This window comes from Gambusia affinis, linkage group LG11 (genome assembly GCF_019740435.1).
Source record: "Gambusia affinis linkage group LG11, SWU_Gaff_1.0, whole genome shotgun sequence".
Lineage (NCBI taxonomy): Eukaryota > Metazoa > Chordata > Actinopteri > Cyprinodontiformes > Poeciliidae > Gambusia > Gambusia affinis.
Genome location: NC_057878.1, coordinates 5,617,135 through 5,636,117, shown reverse-complemented (window position 1 = coordinate 5,636,117; position 18,983 = coordinate 5,617,135). Strand labels below are relative to the sequence as shown.

At 39.8% G+C, this 18,983-nt stretch overlaps 1 protein-coding gene across 1 annotated transcript; it reads left to right on the top strand.

Annotated features, from left to right (window-relative positions):
- The first annotated feature begins 404 nt into the window (after nt 1–404).
- LOC122839777 lies at nt 405–2,836 on the top strand. The gene is made up of 6 exons (XM_044131740.1): nt 405–481; nt 572–683; nt 762–988; nt 1,364–1,535; nt 1,610–1,737; nt 1,888–2,836. The coding sequence occupies exons 3-6, from the start codon at nt 887–889 to the stop codon at nt 2,128–2,130; spliced, it is 645 nt and encodes a 214-aa protein (XP_043987675.1). The 5' UTR covers nt 405–481; nt 572–683; nt 762–886; the 3' UTR covers nt 2,131–2,836.
- Nucleotides 2,837–18,983: the final 16,147 nt, after the last annotated feature.

Genomic DNA, 18,983 nt, shown 5'->3' with positions numbered 1-18,983 from the left:
CCCGTTTTATTCCATTGTTCACATTCAGGGTAGCGGGAGAAAGCCGAGGGATAGCCCTATGCTAGACAAGTTGTCCACCTCGAAATATTAGCTGTTTTCTTCCGAAGGCTTTCAAGGTAAGAATACTTAACTGTTATAAATTTTAATAGTATTAATCACTTTGCCTTTTGCCAAAGGCCCAGATTCCGTGGGTACTTCGGGGTCGTAGCACCCACCGAGTCATGTTAGCATGGTTAGCATCATGGATGTAGCAGCTAATAGGCGCCATATTGCTTGTATTGATTATGTTCAAGTGTATCGGGAATATAAACTCAGTTTTCAAATGGCATTATCTTTGAATCATATTTATTAACTATTAAACTATGTCTTGCATGGTTGTTTATTTTTGTTATTCTTTTTTCCAGCAGAAAAGTGTCAGAGTGATGTATGCTCAGGGGATCTTTGCCCTATTTCCCTATCTGGAGGACCAAAACATGGATATGTGAGTAAAACGGTTTTAGCAACATTAAGCATATATATTTACCTTCAAAGATGTTTATGGAATGGTAAGTCTGCTTGTATTTATTGACAGGAGCATTACTATGATCCAGAGAGCGATTCAGGATACCTTGCTTGGCGTTTAAAGACTATTCAAAGAAAAACTGCAGAGGAAAGGGGTGCCTCAGGTAGCAAATCTCCCAAAAGTAAGTTTTCTCAATATTGAGTATATATGTAAAGTAATGTAAAATCTGTGGCTGGGAGTTAGAAACTTTCTTTTTAAGGTGGTGGACCAGGCCATGGTCAATCCAGGGTTTTCACTGCTGACAAAGTGCTGTCAGATGAGGAAGTGGAAGCAGCTATTGCTGTTTTGAAACACTCTGCTGATGATGACACTGTCCGTGAGAAGATGAAGGCTACCTTCCATTACCGTCATTCAATGGTCAATGATGAAAAGAAAGCAGCAGATGTCTTCTCTGTCTTTCCAAGATTTCTGGAGACACCAGGACTGGTAAGACAGTTTTATCTCTTACACTACTAAAATACTTAGTGGCAACAGTCATAGGAGTTTGTCCTGTAACTTGTGTATCACCAGTTTGAACCCCAACTCTTTCTAAATTGTTATGTCCTTGGGAAAGACACTTGACCTGCCTTGCCTGCTGGTGGTGTTCAGAAGGCTTGGTGGCACAAGCCCATGGCAGCATTGCTTATGTCAGTCTTCCCTTGTGCAACTGTGGCTACAATGTAGCTCACCACCATCAGCATGTAAATGACTAAATGTGGTGTAAATCACTTTGGAGTCCTCTGGACTTCATAAAGCACTGTGCAAGTACAGGCCATTTACTGTCTTATTACTGTGTGAAATTCTTTTTTTTATGCATTTCAGATAGAACAAGATTTCAGACTCCTGTTTGGCGAAGGCACTGCCGATAAAGTTTTGGAGAAGTGGCCCACCAGTCTCAAATCCAAGGTTATAAAGGAAAGCCATGGCCTGGTACCCACCACTGAGCTTTTGGATTTATTGCGGAATGCAGAGTTGGCTGCTGAAGCTGAGAACGGTATGTTGGTCTTCTAGGTAATTATGACAAATTCATATGTTTGATGATAGTAACATGAAGCTGTTGGTCTATAGGTTGGGATAGTGACATGTCTGCTATTTTGCTTCTGCTGCATCTGCTACCACCATCTGCACAAGGACGAAAGAGGCCGGGTAAGATGTCTGCATCTCAAGCAGTGGATCACCTCATCAGATTTCTAAAGGTACTGCTTAACAGTTGCTTAAAGATAAAAAAAAAAAGCAGAATTCAGTCTCTTCATTTTTACAATTCAAAATTTTATTCTGTCTGATCTTCATTCAGAAATTTGTCACTAAATACTTTTGTCATGTTTTTATTTATTTTTTTAATATAGGTTGGAACCAGTGTGCAGCAGCATCTTGACAAAATCACCCAACGTACCCAGCCCTACCTCCTTGGCCAGGGATCCATCCAAAGCAGTATTCACCCATTCTTCATTGTGATTGACAACTATGCTATTCCATGTAAGGCAACATGTTCAGTTGGAGCTCTTGATGAGCTCTTTAAGACCCATTATGTGTTTGGTACGTCATACAGTGCTCCCTTGACCAACTTATTGATTTATTTATTTATTTGAAATGCCTGTCTTTTACCAGATCAAGTCTGTGTTCATAGTTAAAGACAAATTGTTGCTGCTTACATTGCCTTTATGTACAGTATCTTTTTTAATGAACATTTTCATGCTTATGAAGTTACTAAAATGATGCAAGGTTTTGTTGTGTTTGATGTCAACCATCTATGTTATCCGAAGCCCTTTGACATACAAATGTCATATGAAGCAAATGACACTGCTCTTTTTGTTTGTCCCGTATTGCTATCTTTGGTGAACATTGTTTTGAAGATGGTTAAACTGACACTGTTACAGTAATTATGTCACTGGATCATAAAGTTGAATAAATGTTGTCACTGTGAACTTAAAACTTTGTGTTTATTGTGATTGGTAGATTTTATAAAAGCCATACAATGCTAAAATTTAGCATTATATAGTATATGTGTAAAAAAAAACTAGAAAGGAAAAAACAACAACACAATAAAGTGTAAATTTGTAAGTAAATTTAGTGTAAAATTAACTCCATAAAATAACAATATTACTCTGAAGAGTGTAAACAAACAATAGTGTTAAATAATTTGACTCACTGACTTGTTGATTTTGACACTAAAATGAGTAAAATTAACTCTGAAAATTTGACACTGGCTATAGAGTACATTTTACACTATTTTCGAGTGGGACCAAATGTTATCTGAAACGGAGTTAAATTCAACTCTATAGGTGTTAAATTGACACTTCGTTTTTTACTGTGTAGAAATGATGGTGAAGGTCTGGAAGAAACAGGTAAAAACTGATCAAACGGGAGAAACAAACAGATTTATACGGCGGAGGATTTAGAAAATTAAAAAATGAAACTATGAGAAAAAAGTTACACAAGAACAAAATCCTAATACAAGAATAAAGTCGTAATTTACGAGAATAAAGTAATAATATTATGATAATAAAGTTGTGAGAACAAAGTCAAAACATTATGAAAATAAAGTCATAAAATTACAACGTTATTGCCAAAGTTTTCTGACTTTATTGTCAAATTATTATGACTTTATACTTTTATTATCTTGACTTTGATGTTGTATGACTTTATTCTGGGAATATTATATCTTTCTCAAAATACTTTTTTCTTTGTTCTCAAAATATTGACTTTATAAACATATAATATATGTCATCAAAATAACATATTTTTGTGTTATTTTGATTTTACAGTTCATAAATATTTTCATATTTTCATAATGTTAGTCTTGTAATTTTATGTTTTTTTTTCTTATGATTTAATTTTTCTTACTATGGCCTCAATACCCTGTCGTAGATTTCAGTAGCAACTAGCAAGAAAAAGGATTTTCTATTTTATCATTTTTTTCAGAGTTGTGTAAACTTTTTGTCGCGTGTGCCAAGAAAAAATTAATAAATAAAGCAATAAAGTTGTACAAGTTCTATCTCTCTCTCTTTTTTTTTTTTCAAATAAAAATTTTTGTGATTTTCAAAACATTTTTAAAATGTTTGACAAATTTATTCTCAGTTTTAGGACAGGATTTGGGTAACTTTCTTACAAAGCGCTTGCTCCATTTGACCAGGTTTAATGATTCAGGTGCAGCGAAGTCGGCTTTTCAGTTAAACGCAGTTCTACTTATTACAACAGCTCGGTTATAAAAACTAACTTTTTGTGTTGTACTAAATATTTTGCATTGAAGGAAAATAATAATTATTCACTAATTCCAAATAAAGAGTCACCACATCAACCACTTGAGCTGGATGGGTCAAATCTGGATCTTTCTGGAAAGGCAGTTGGCGGCCATACAAAATTAATTCAAGGGCCACAAATGGCCCACGGGCCGCACTTTGAACACCCCCTGATGTGGAACCACTGGAAACCAACGTTATCACATAATTCAGCACCAAACCAGGTTTGGAAAGCAGATAAAATGCAGAAATGATAATTTTTTCTGCAGAGATCTTATTAATAAATATGAAAGAGCTGCTTCCTACTTGAGCGTGATCGTGACTGTCCAGATGTTGTCGGACAGTTGCACTTGGTCTGTTGTCCTTTGAACTGAAGAGGAGCGCCGTCTTTGAGCCAGACCAGATCGGGCGGGACCGCGTTCTGGTCTTGGTCTCCGGTTCCCTTCAGCTCGCAGCGCATCCTGACCGGTTTGCCCAGGGAGGAGACGACGGGGCAGCGGAAGACGTTTCACATTTCCTTACTTTAAAACCACAAACTTCGATCTGTTTTATTGGGGATTTATTTAAAAGACCAATTCAAACTCGTGAGTGATTATGGAAGGCAAGGAATAAATAAAAAAGGCAACATTTGTACCAAGAACCCCCGAAGGAAACGACTCGAAAACCTCTGAGGTGCAACTTCCTTCTTCACAAAATGTAAACAAAAATTAGGATTTGCAGCTGCAGGATTTTGTCATTTGTGTTATATATTTTGTGGTACCAAAAATGTGGCAGTTATGTACCACCTTTTTGTGGCGAGATTAAGTCAATGGCTATATACATACATTCTCCGACTCACAACATCTATATAATTAAAACGTCTTGCTAACCGTATGTTCTGCCATTTTATTTTGTGGTTTTACAGGTGCACTTGATGAAGCTCTGGATTGTATCAAGGAGTTGGAGTTGCCTGAAGTTTCTGTTGTTCTCTTGGTTTGTTGTGCTTCATGTCAGATGGATTTCAGAATGACATAAAATCCATAAGCTTCGCTGTTGCAGGCATGTCTGTGTTGTAGAGTTAAATTATCATGAGCTTTATTAATTTGGGTATAAAGGGCCCGGTCATTAGCCCAGGTCATTAGCCCCGCCCCCCGGCCCGACGCTGACTTGTTCTGCTATTGTTGTCAGTAGTTTATATAACAAAAGAACAATGTTCATTTTACTAAAACATATACCTATATAAAATAAAATCAAAGAAGCTAATCATTTTGTAGTGTTAATTTTTCACAGAGCTGTATATAACCTTATGATTTTTATTTTTTTTAGGTTAATTATGTTTTGTTTGCTCACATTTTTGCACAAAGTCTTGTTTCTTTGACCTCAGCAATCTTTTATTTTGGTAAATATAATGTTTTAGGCTTTTTGCGTTTCAACTTGGTCCATCAACAGCAGTTGATCTTTTTCTTCCACTAAGAACATCCCTGACATCCAAAATATAATGAAAAAAAAAATAAAAAATCACTTCAGGCCAAACTAGGCGTAATCAGCAAATACACAAACAGACCTGTGCCAGGGGTTTCTGTGGTATTTCCCCTTCACAGGATCGGGTTTTACTGTTGTGCCTGGGGAGGAATTAAACGGCGATCTGCTCCATCGATGGTAAACTGTCTGTGCTGACTGATGGAGTGTTTATGCTGTGAAAAGGAGACCTCGGAGTGAGCGGCGTGTCAGCATGGTGAGTCAATTTATAGCAATCCCTCCATCAGCTCTTCAGTCACACTCTGTAACTCTATCTGTTGGGTCTGGACCTCCCGACGCTCCGCGCACACAACAAACCCACATTTCCTCACGGAGGACGAAATGGGCAAAGTTCAAACGAGTGACGCACGAGTCGGACGTGATTCACGAAGAAAAAAAGAAAGAAAAAAAAAAAGAGTCATCCGTCACGCGGCAAACGACTCGGACGCATTCTTGAAGCGTGGGACACGGTTTTTCCTCTAAACCCCTAAAAGAAGCAGATGACTGTTGCTGCTTAAAAGCAACTTTTGTAAATTATGATATTTATTTCTGTGATTATTTCAGATTGGAAAACAATAATCTCCCCCCCTTTCCTAATATTTATAATATCGCAACAACCGAACAATTTTTTTTCCTTTTAGGAGGGTCAGAACGTTTTCTTACATAAAGAAAAGAAAGATAAATTTTTTACATTTTTGTTTTATCTGAGATCAGAAACTTGCTGGAATATCTATTAAGCCTTCTCAACTGTTTTTACAACAAAAGAAATCTGATAAGTGCGGCATGCTTTGGTTTTGTGCCACAAGCCCAAACAGTTTGTTCATATTCTTCAACTGAGAAATGCTGCAAAAAACACAAAATCTTACAGAGTATTTTTTGGGTCTAGTTTATAGTTGAAATATCTTAATACACTTGAATGGAAACTTAAGGGTAACTTTTCAGTAGGAAATAGGAGCTTGGTTTAAGTTGATAATTCCTTAATATTAACTAAAAAGTACTAGTCATAAGTGACATAATCTGAGAGGAACTAGTCATTTTTCATCAATGTTAAGGATTGTTTTACTTAAATAAGCCTAATTCTTGCTGAAAAGTTACCTTCAGGTTAGTTTAGTCTTATTTCAAGTGTACTTAAATATATTTGTCCTAGAAATTAGACCCAAGATCCTTGCTGGGATTTTAAATTTTTGCAGCGTATCTGGCAAAAGCTCATCACCGGGTCAACCTGCATGCCCACCTGTCCATGTCGGCCCACATCCTCGTCTTCCTGCCCTAATCCTCCTACTGACCAAGTGCATCGTTGGAAACATTCTTATGCCTCCAGTGACTCAAGATGAAAACTCTCACCAAACTCAGATACGGTGGTTTGGTGATCTGCCTCCGCCCCAATCTCAAGTCTCTTTGCCACCTCTGACGTGGTTTTCGTCCTGTATTCAGACCCTCCCATCTTCCTGTGTGCTGGATGAAATCATTCCCACGTCACAATTATTGTGTGTTGCACGGATGCCGAAAATGTTCAACTTCCCCTTCGTCTGACCAGAACCCCTTTCCCTGTTTTTGTAGGTTTGCAGCTGTGCCACATACTTGTGGTATCAGATAATGGTATGAACAGAAGTCTGCAAGGTCTTGTTGTTGTTTTATAACCCGACCCCCCGGTCTGATGTGTCCTTTGGTCGTCATGGTGCAAGTTGTTCACTAATGTTCTCTAACTAACCTCGGATTCCTTCACAGAACAGCTGGATTTGCCAGTTGATTTCTGAGGACAGTTTTTTTTTTTTTTTACATTTACATCATAATTATCCACAGTTATGTTGGATTATCATATAAAATCCCACTAAAATATTTGAAAGTATGTGGTTTTAATGTTTCTGGACATGAATAATGTTTCTGATTACAGTTTATTCTTATCAACGTTATCGGCAACAGTTAGCCGTGCCGTTTCCGCTGCACGCCCCCCAAAACGTTTAACCAGAAGCTTTCACCACATTTAAATGATTTACATTTTCATTGACGTCGTCAAGTTAGCTTTCCCCGTCAGTCGTCACTTTTCGAGTATCCAACAACGCCGCGACATGCTTCCCGGGGGCAAAGGTCAAAGAGTTGGGAACCCCGTTACAAGCCCAAAGCCCCGGGGCTCGTTTTGCCGAACTGTCGGGAGATCGAAGACGTGAGGACAAAATGTGTCAGAGCCGATTCGTTAGACGCTGACAGAGAAGCAAAACTGAGAGTGAAAACAAAGGGAGAAAAGTGAGTTTTGGGGGAACTGCATCCAGACGAGGAACGTGTTCAGATTTAAGCTTCTGTTATTTGAGGTAATTTGGTAAATATTTTACTCAGCCCTGAATCATCTGTAGTAAATATGGAACAAATTCAAATATATTTTTGTTTTTTAGTAAAATTTTAAAACATACCAATACACTACCTCCTTTAATAATATGCCATCTATTTTTGTTCGCTAATGTTTTCTATAGCCAGTATGTTTTCTTAAGTTTTATGTGATATTGCGAAACATGTTATTTTGTTGTAAGTGTGGAATTAGGTGACATTTATACAAGGACAAAACAACAGCAAAAAACCAAGCGACTTCAGAAATAATATAACTCAGTTTTGCTTACAGCAAATCTTTTGAACAAATTGAGTCAATTAAACTGCTGATCAAGCAAACTGCTCTACACCTCCATAAATAGTGACCTGCAGGTTTGATTGAACCTCCTCAGACACTCTAAAGGTAAACATGATCTGTTTTTAGACCACACCCACTATAAAAATATAAGATATTGTTGAGGGAAAGCCAGAAGAAATGTCGTTTGCCATAAATTATGCAGAAGACTCATCAAACGTGCGAAAGGAGGAGGACGGGTCAGGCGAGACCAAAATGTAACTTTTGTTTCTCGTTCTAGATGATAAATATGGCTGAAACTAACCCAGATCCCCCGCTGTGAAACATGGCAGTAGCAGCAGCATGCTGTGGGATGGAGCCGATGGGAGGATAGTGGAGCTGAATACAGCAAACAAACTGGAGAGTTTAGATCGAGCCTGAAAACAATCCAATCCTAAACCATCTTATGGTTTTCTCCATACTTATTGTACTGAAGGCTTATTAAACGCGTCAGAGCAGCCTGACCATCAAGCTAACGGTTCTAGTCTGACCAGGTCTGAATTGGGTCGGGCTCCGGCCATAAATCTAAATTCCACGCAGACGTTCTGATGTAAGCAGGACAACAACCCTAAATATAAAACCAGAGCTACATAGCGGCTAAGATCAAAGCATATTCATGTGTTAGAACGGCGTAGTCAAAGAACGGACCAAAATACAATAGAGAATTTGCATCAAGACTTTAAAAATAGTGTTTAAAAACCAGCTCCGTCTGATGTTCAAGGAAATACAAGGAAGTTTGTGGTTCTAAAGTGACACAATGCAGAAACGTTTAAGGCATGGGGATAGTTTTCTACGTATGAGGCCACATTAGACAGGGAATGCTTGATGGAGGGTCGTTTTCTGGATCACCCGACAGTTGTGCAAACCAAATCAAAGATACATTTTTCACAGAATTGTCATCTACTCGTCGAATTTTTACTTTTAAATCCGGCCCGGGGCAGAGGTGCCCTGGTCTCCAGGTGTCTCTCGCGCTCCGCCGTCCCCGTTCCCACTAGAAGCCGCGGCGCTCGGGTCGCTCCTGCGGACGCCGGGGCGGAGAGGGGGAGGCAAATGTATTTACTGCATGTAGACACGTGAAGGTCAGACACGTAAAGCACTTCTGATTGTTTTGCCAAATGGCAGCCCCTCGCCTCGCGCCGCCTCACGGCAGATTTTCTGCGGGTACTGAATGTAATTTCCACCACCGGGGGGCTTGTATACGCCTCCACGGTAACGGCCACGGCGAGATTTCAGAGAAACTTTGGGAGGTGACAAAGAGCGGCCTGTGCTGACATGCTAGGAGAGATAATAAAAAAACAAGGAAGGCAACGGTTTGGTGCGCCCAGCGTGGAGAAGAAGGAGGAAAAAAAAAAAAAAGGAACATGGAGTGGGACTCATTCTGGAGCTGGAAGTCGGGCTGTAAAGGGACGTCTGAGGCCCCAGAGTCGTGTACGGCGGCTAAATCATGCTGAAAAGTTTTTTCCTCCTTAATTTTCTGTCTGGCAGCCCTTTCCCCCATCAGATAATTTAAAGCTTGTTCCTTGGGAGCCCTGGGCACTGAGCATGAATTATCCACCATCCACTGCAGCTTGGCTCAGGACCATAAACGCTGAAGAATGAGCGACCTCTCGCTGCGTGCAGAAATGGCATGGAACTGCACTTAGCCTACAAGGTCCTTACAAGTTCTCAAGAACCTTCACTTTGCTGGTTGTTGACCCTCTTCGAGTTCACACTGCAAAGAAAACACAAAGCGTACCAAGGATTTTGGTCCGGTTTCCAGTGGAAATGTCTTGGTACATGTAAAATGAGACCAAATTAACTGAAAAGGAGCTTTTCTGCGAGAGACATGAGCTTGTTTTAAGTCAATAATTCCTTCGTATTGATGGAAAAACAGATTGTTTCACTTTTAACATGGGGAATAATGTTGTTATAAGTGAAAAAGTTACTTTTAAGTTAGTTTTGTCTTATTTTAAGTGCACTGAGATATTTGCACTGGCAACTAGACCAAAAATACTTGGTAATATTTGTATTTTTTGCAATGTATTCATATGAAGTGCTATTCTAGAAGGTGCTAAAAACAGGGCTGAAGCAGCAGAGTGAAGTTATGAATGTTCACACTGACCTCCGTGTGTGTGTGTGAGTGTGCGTGTGTGTGTGGTCTGTCTGACCTCAAAGACCATGGGGGTCAAAGGTGAACAATGTAAATCCTGGAGGTCAGAGTTTTTCTGTCTGACTTCAGCCACTCAGGACGGACTGACCGTAAACGTTTCAAGGAGAAAGCTGATCTGTCTCTGAAAAAGAAGGAAAAAAAAGGTCAAATGTGTGAAACACAAAATTCAAAAAGTATGGAACGCTTCAATATATAAGCAGAAATACACTCATCTCTCCACACGTCAATATACAAGATACTTCAAATGACTAACAGTAAAGTAATTGCATAGAAAGGTGGTTCTTCGTAGTATTGTATGATTAAACTGAATTAAATGGTGCAATTTTAGAACCCAATTATGTAACTAGACTTAAGTTCAGTTGCTATAAAAATGCTGTACATCTCAACTATGACTCAAAAGAAATTTTACTTCATAATTTAACACCTTGAAATTGGGCCTCTGTCTCTTTAAGAAGCTCCCGCTCTTTAAGAAGCTCCCCCTTCGAGAAGTCATTCCATCACTCCTCTATCAACCCTTTTTACCGGCGTTTCACTGAGAAGTAACTCCTATAATGAGCTCAGCAGATGTTCCGTTCCACCAGGTGTTTGCTAATTGCTGCTGGCTAGTCTGAAGGAGCTGAAAGGAACAAGTAAACGCTCCAAGTATGTTTTCATGAGGGAATAAAATTATGTCATAATATAAAGCTCAAAAGAGTTGATTTTAAATAGTACTCTACCTTGCTTTTAAGAGTTTTATTTGGAATAAAGTCATTTTTACATATGTCGGCTTATGTGGTTTTAACAAACATAGGAATGTTTTGTGCGAGGCTCTGTAAAACAGAATCTTACTAGAAGACGTTCCTTATTTCGGCCTCATGTATTTTGGAAGAGACAGATGTAAATGTTATACTGTTTTAGTGGTTCACTGCAAAAAGTGAGTCCGCTGCATCAGCCAAACTAAAGCTGTAAGTTACTCTTAAAACTAAACCCACTGCACCGGAGTAGCAACGTGAAATTCGGTAAATACTTCTACATACTGTGAAAGTGTTTGAAGGAGTTGGCTTGCTGAGATGATAAAAGTTCTCGGTGGTCTCCTGGCTGTACTGTTGTAAGAATAGACTGGACTAAGTGTGCTTTATGAGGAGACTGCATCCTGGTGACAGGAAGGCCACGATAAGAAGAGATATTCGCCGCATCTTTTTCCATCTCCCTCGACGCATCTGGGGGGATTTTATCACATACATGAGTAAAGAAGATGGAGTGGCGAAACTTTCATAGTCGTGAGCTCTGCAGCCATTCAATACGGATAAATGTACATATATAAAAACTCATCCATTGTCGGGACACACAGCTGATGGCTTTAACATCAAAAAGTCTGACAGTCTTTGGCGGGGACATCTGAATTCCTGACGGAGGTTTTTACGGAGCTTTAAACAAGGTGAGTTCACAAAGTCGACATTAACCTTCCCAGTGTTTTAGCGCCGCATCCAAAGTGGAATCTGAGTTTCCTGTGGTGGGGCCATTTAAAAGAAAACCCCCCAAACCTGATAGATATCTCCTGTCCAACACAAAAAGTTGTTTTCCAACCGATCACTTCTCCTCGTGGGTTGAGATTCTCCTTCATCTTTCTTCTCACCTCATGACTGATGCCTGTTGAGCTGTGAATCTATTATTGGGGAGCATTTATAGCGCAGCAGAATGTAAGTCGGCCGACCTCTCCAACAAGCTGACAGGATCATTTTGTTGCACAATAAAGCCTGTCGCTTTTCATCAGCTTCGCAGCATGACACTAAGTGGTGTCACTCACCAACACTCTGGGTGTTTAACAACGTCACAGCATCGGAAGCCCGACGCTCCAGCTATTTGGTATACAGCCTCTGTGGAGATGGCGTGTCACCTCTTTGTGTTTTTTTTTTTTCTTTTTCTTTCTGGCAGCAATGAGCACATAGCACCAAGAGGACTCGGTGTCCTCATCTTATCCCTTCCTGTTTTTTAACAGCATCACACCTTACGGGTTACAGCAGCTGTCACCTACCTGAGGATCTTTTATAGCTCACCCATGCATCACGGAGTATCAGTCACGGTCGAGTGCGAGGACCGGACTGGAAACTCTTAGGACAAAAGCCAAAGAAAAACCATGATCAAGCCGAAGAAGGTCTGCTATGTTAAGCAAAGTCATTTTAAAGCGGCAGTATCATGTGTTTTCCAAGTATGCAGTGGCATTTTACAGCACAATCAAGTTACTGTGTTGCCTTCAGTTGTTATAAAAATGCTACATATATCAACTATAATATCTAACCTTAAAATTTAATACCTTAAAATTGATCTCTGTTTCTTTAAGAAACTCCTGCTCTTTCTGAAACTCCGCCTTCAAGGAGTCATCACAACATGGCTCCTCTATTGACGCTTTAACAACATTTTTACCAGAGTTTCAAGGAGAAGTAGCTCGCATAGTGAGCTCAGCAGCTTCCTCTGCAATTTAACTCCTTCAGACTAGCCAGCAGCAATTAGTAAACACCTGGTGGATCTGCACGTCTGCTGAACTCGTTATAGCTCATAAAAACAGATGTAAATAGCATCAAGGAGCTGAAGGGGGAGTATCGGAAAGGTTTGGAGTTTCTGTAAAGAGACAGGAATCCAATTTCAAAGTATCAGATTTAAATGATTTGAAATCAAAGTTCTTTGACGTTTGACATATGCAGCATTTCCATATTAACCATATTGACATAATTGCTTGATTGTGCTATAAAATGGAACTATGTGCCAGGAAAATACATAATACTGCCCCTTTAACTGTTCAGAGAACCTTGATTGTTAATTGAGAAATAGATCAGGTGACTATTTTAAACTGACAAAATGGCTGATTTTTTTTCTCTGCATCAAAGAACTCAACCGTCAGGTGAACTCAATAATCTCAGCGTAGAGTTGCTGCATCATCTGCAAAACACAAACTCCCAGCTCAGATGAACTCCCTGCTTTGTGTGGAAAAAGTTCTGACAGAACCGTCTCATGCAAAGCGGATTTACCCCTCCATAAACGCACATCAAAGCAAGCTTTCCCTCTACAAACCCACAACCACACCTCTAAATGTTCAGACCTTGTTTCAGACAGAAATACATAAACAAGCCATTGGACACATTAACATCTCGGCGTAAAGGCAAACAACCCGTAAAAGCACATGCATGCGACCGCAAACATGGAAATAGTAACTCACATTAGCAATATGTTCTTTCATAGCACACAACCATGCATGGAAACCCACATGCACCGTGCAACATTGATTAATCTCGCAGTATTAAAGCCAGACTTTATGCCCCGACTTCCACAGCATCCAGAAGTGACACTTTAGCCAGGCATTTAATTTTTTTTTTTGTGTGGCAGCAGGCGTTAGAAAAACACATGATGTAGCCAGTTGTTTTGGAGGGCAAATGGGGCAGGCATCATAAAGGCCAGTTTTATTAGCTGTTGCTTGATTTGTTCCTGCAGCCTGCAGAGCTGAGCCGCTAAATCAATGCGTCCAGCTGTTCTCCCCGCTCGCCCGGGCTCTCTGGGCGCGCAGCAGGTGTATGGCCCACTCGGCTAGGTCACACACACCCGCTCACATAACAAATAATAATGGCCTCCACACACGGCCCATCCATCACTGTTATGGCCCAGCACAGGAGACGGGACGCTCACATGGGCCATGAGAGAGTGCGACTGTTAAACGCAGTGCAAAGTCGGAGAGATACACAGTGACGGAAAGACTTGTTTATAATTGCAGTACACGTTTTGTGGGAGGAAACTGTTTTTTTTTGTTTTTTTTACAGGTGAAGATCAAACAAAAAAACTCTTCCAGGATTCCCAGTTCTTAACCTGTAACTCCATTAGCAGCACAAGCAACATGCCTAAACTAAGTGCTCCGGCAACCTTTAACTAATGTGACCGACTAATAAAACAAGGATTTGTTTCACTTTTACCCATGAATAAAAGTGAAACCAGAGCTAGCAAAGATAAAAACCACATGCGCTTTAATAGGGTTCTTGCTGCGCAGTTTGTTTCTTCTCATTATCATGCCTTAACGTAACGCTGAAAATGGCCTTCTTGAGTTTTCACAAATCAAATACAGTTTTCATTAATCGTATGTGTAACAAAGAACCTCTGCGTAGCGCAAAACAATCTAATTTGGGTTTTTCAGCGCAAGTCAGGAGTAATCTGTGGAGGGCAACAGCTGGAATATGAAAATTATGATTTTGTGCATCAATGTCATCTGACCTAACTAGTAGTAGTACATGCCTAACCCTAACCTTAACTCAGGTCTAATTTTAGTTCTAAACCTATAACCCATAACCAAATAATAATAATAATAATTAAAAAAACCCAGCATGTTTTCTCAGACTAGCCAGGTACAGATTTTGGACCCCATGAGAAGCAGTGGGTCCTCTTAAAGCAGTGTTAGAAAAATGGGCCTTACAATGTATCAAATGCAAGAAAACACACACCCACTCGCACACACACCCACACACACATTCCTGAGGGAACAATTGATCTTAGTTATAGCTCCGCTCTGCTCTTGGCCTGTTGTTTTTTTTTAAGTAACTCAATGACAGGTTGAAGTGGATGATGAAGAATATCCCCCGTGTTTCTGTCACCAAAGCGTCCTCTGCCGTGTCCTCGTGTTACATCATGCGTTTGCAACAGTTTACAACAGTTGCTTATTAAACTTATTACCTACTGAACTGCTGAAGGGTCTGGAAAAAATCTGAACATCCTTCAAAGTTTCCTAAAGAGTAACTTTTCCAGAACAAACTGGAGCATCTTTCACTGACTTCCAGTACTTTGCATTCTTTAAAAGTATTTGATTATCTATGTCATGCACATGCATTGTATTTCCACTGTGTTGGGACTCAGGGAACTACATCCAAACTGCCTCTATTGCAGAACCAAACAAATAATAGTAATAACATCCACATGGCTAAAACACTGAACAGGTAAGTCAGATAACAGCAGCCAATGATCAATCCAACCGCCAAACTCCACACATCTGGAGTAATTAAAAGCCGGAGGGTGGAAGTGGTCTGGCTGTTGAGGGCAACTAAGCTTACCAAAGACTCAGGAAGAAGAAAAGATCAAATGAAAAACTTAAATATAGAGCAAGCAACCCTTAACAGTGTAAAAAAAAAGGCGAAAATTTGGAAATCTGGTTGAAGATGTATATTCATGTACATGTTACTGAGCTGCAGACAACTGCTAAGAGATAAGTTCTTAGCAGCTGGTCGCTGCAGTTGCCCTTTTCCTCACATGAAAGGGCAACAGTCACAGTATGTCTACATGCATTTGTGTGTTAGACATGAAAGAGGAAAGCAGCAACAGGCATCTAGAGGAAATATTCCGAGCCTCATTAATCACTGCTACATGAAGCATGCCTTTAACACAACAACGTAGCTGTGCTGAGGCCGGGGGGCCCTTCATCTCAATACTGCCAGTTTTATCACCGGTTAAATTCATTAGGAAAAAATTACATTTTAAAACCATAAATTACTACATTTCATAGAGTCTATATGAGCTTATATCCTCATTCATCTTTTATTTTTTTTTTACTTTAAATAAGTTGTCTGAAAAGTATATTTATACTCATGTTAGCTTACTTTAAAGGTCCAGTATTTTGCGCTTTCCAGCCATGTAATTGTGCTACAGTATGATACTGAGTAATTACGCCACCTTCAGCTTGACTTAAAAGAAATTTGACTTAATAATTTGACGCTCTGAAATTGGGCCTCTGTTTCTTTAAGAAGTCCCTGCTCTTTCTGACACTCCACCTTCAGGAAATCATCAGATCAACATTCCTCTGTTAAGCGTTGACAAATGTCTGTCGGAGCATTGGACTAAGAAAAAGCTCAAATAACGAGCTCAGCAGATGGTACAGTTCCACCAGGTGTTTGCTAATTGCTGCTGACTAGTCTGAAGGAGCTGAGAGGGGGAATTGATCTGTGAGGTGGAAGCTCTTAAGCGTTCCCTCAATGGTTTATCCAGACCTGAATAGTCGCGATGGGAGATTAAAGGATTTCTCAAACATGAAAAAAAATCAAGGCAGCACTCCAGGTATGTTTTTGATGAGGGAATAACTTCATAACATGATGTAAAGCTCAAAAAAGGTGATTTTGAGAAAGCTGTGAGATTAAAGGGAATGATCTACTCTAAGGGTATACTGCCATTTTGTTATTCTGGGAAATCTTCGCAAAGCACTGCAATTTTGCATTACATTGAGATTTTACTTTGCAGAGCAAGTTTGGAAGTTTACAGGCAATTGATGTATGTTTATGCTAACGTTTTGTTTCTGCCATTTACCAGATTTGAGCCGCATGCAGTAGAAATGTGCAAGTAAATGATCAGGACAGGAACATTTGTTTTAGCGCAACCTGGCTACTTTAATGTCAAGCCTGTGTAGGTACAGAGAATCAAAGTTTGGTGTGATCTAAATCTTAATGCCCTTCTCCAAATTTTTTGACTCACAGTGCGACACTTATCAAAATGGAGACCTACTTTCTCAACTGCTTATTTTTGAAACAGGAACAGTTAAAATACTGTGACGTTAAAAGTTGCTCAGGCTAATCAATAGCCTGTATGTGTCTGTATATGTAAATAAAAAAATCTGTACAGTATCCAGTGCAAACCTACCAAAGTGGAGTTCAGAGGGACAGATAAGTTTTCAGTTTGGGTTCTCTAACGCGGTCTTGCTGATAGAACACCACATCACTTCACTTCCTTTTCCTAAGAAAGCTATCATCACCCTGCTGCTGTTAGCCGCTAGACAAAATAACCCATAAGGCCCAATCATAACAGAGGGTCCTTCAGTCATGACCTGCGCAGTAAAAGACTGACAGAGGGCTGTATTTTTCCTTGCGAGCAGAATTCCCACGTCGTTTTCTTCCTTTCTGCATGTTTCCGCCTCTGCGACCGCTCAACGCCGCGGACCCTCTGGTGCAATCAGAGGCCCAGACCATTAATCACTGGTTTAACGACACAGCGAGAGCAGAGGTGAGCAAGCAGCAGACCAGGTGACCTTACGCAGCCATTCTTCTGACCCCATAACTTACCAAAGTCCAAGTCCGTAACCCAGTAAATTCACAGCAGGATTTTGTCAGAGTCCGGACCTTTTCTTAAATTATCTTATTTTCTGAGGGGAGAGAACATAGTAGGATATATTTAAACCAAAATTTTAATTTTTAATTACATTATTTTTAACTTTTAACCATCATGTACTGTTAATTTTCTCTTATGATTTCATAAAATAGTAATAATAATAATAATAATCTAGAACATCTGAAGGCTTTGATTTAAACTCACTTGTCATTCTACACATTTGACATCCTACATGCAAAGTTATTTTAAAATGGAGGCAGAAGTAACTTTTTTTTTCCAGTAGGAACATAAACTGATCTGGTGATTTCTTTCTTCTTAGCTAAATTTTCCAATCAGTATGGAAGAATGTTTGAGACCACGAGTGCGCTCGCGACATGATCATTAGCCGACTTTTCCGATACCCAGACTGTGAACAGCAGATCACTGATCCCACCGTCACTGTGGTTCTTCTAAACTCCAGGGGTCCTCAAACCCAGGTGCCCTGTAACTTTTATATGTCTCCCTGGCTCAACAGACCTGGATCAAATGGCTGAAACAGTGCAGCCTAGTTCTCCAGAGTCCTGATAATGACCTCATTATTTTACTCAGGCGAGCAGAGACACATCTAAGAGCCGCAGGACACCAGCCCTCCAGGCCCACGTTTGAGGATCCTTATTCTACTGATGTAACGACCTCAACAACACCCAGCTTCATATGTCATCCTCTTCCACTGCAATCAAAGACAACACACGTTTTATTATTACCTTTAGCATGGAGGTCATCACTGATGCCACCTACACCCACCTACACCCACCTAGTGGTTGTCCCACTGATTGTTCTTGAGTTTTCTTGTGTTACTGACATCATCACTGCAGTCCTGTTATACAAAATGCTCAATAACAAAAGAAGCATCAAATAGCTTCTCAGAGTGGCCCAGTATTAGAGGCAAAATGAAGACTATTGTACACCGAGGGATGAAGCTAGCTTCAGAATGAGTGTTAGCCTATTACTTAAGTGAAATTAGGCCAACACCGATAACTGAGAAATGTGGAGGAGCCTGACTAGGAGCCTGACTAGAGGAGAGGCTAACAACTAGCATACCTAGGCTGGTCACCCCCTGAATTGCTTACGTCCTCTGCGTCCATCAGCACAGATACGCTAGCATTACTATGGGATATGCTAACAACTGGTGTGTCTAGGCTGGTCACACATAATCCATATCAAGAAAAACGGTTGGCATTCAATATCTGTTAGCAACATGTGTTAGCTTCTGTTTCGGCAAATGGATAAAGAGTGACCCCACCTGATTTTCACCACCATGAGCATCTTTAATTTCCGCTAGGTTAAAAAACTTAAACACTTTGACTCTTCAAACATGAGCTAGATCATTCTACACATAAAGCAGAATATTTAAAGCATAATTTGTGAAACTTATATTTGATCAGTGGCAGTTCAATAAAGGACCATATCAGTGTCAGTGAACCTTGTGGCCACTTCCTGTTTATGCTTTTGACTTTGACTCGACCACATACAATAATGTTTACCATCCCCATTGTTTTCTCCACGTGACCTGGTAAATTTTTTTTTTTCATTAAGTACTTAAACCTACTTTATTAACCGTTCCTCAAATTATACAAAATGTGCCATTTAGTAAAATTTAAAACAATCCCATAAAAATCCTAAATAAATTGTTTTGAAACTTTAAGAAAACTCATAAAAGTAATCAGAACTTCCTCTAATGTATAAAGAAGCTTTTCCTGATTTCTCAAGGTTTTTTCTTTTTTCTTTTTTTTTTTTATGTTTTCCTCCCATTTGTTCAGT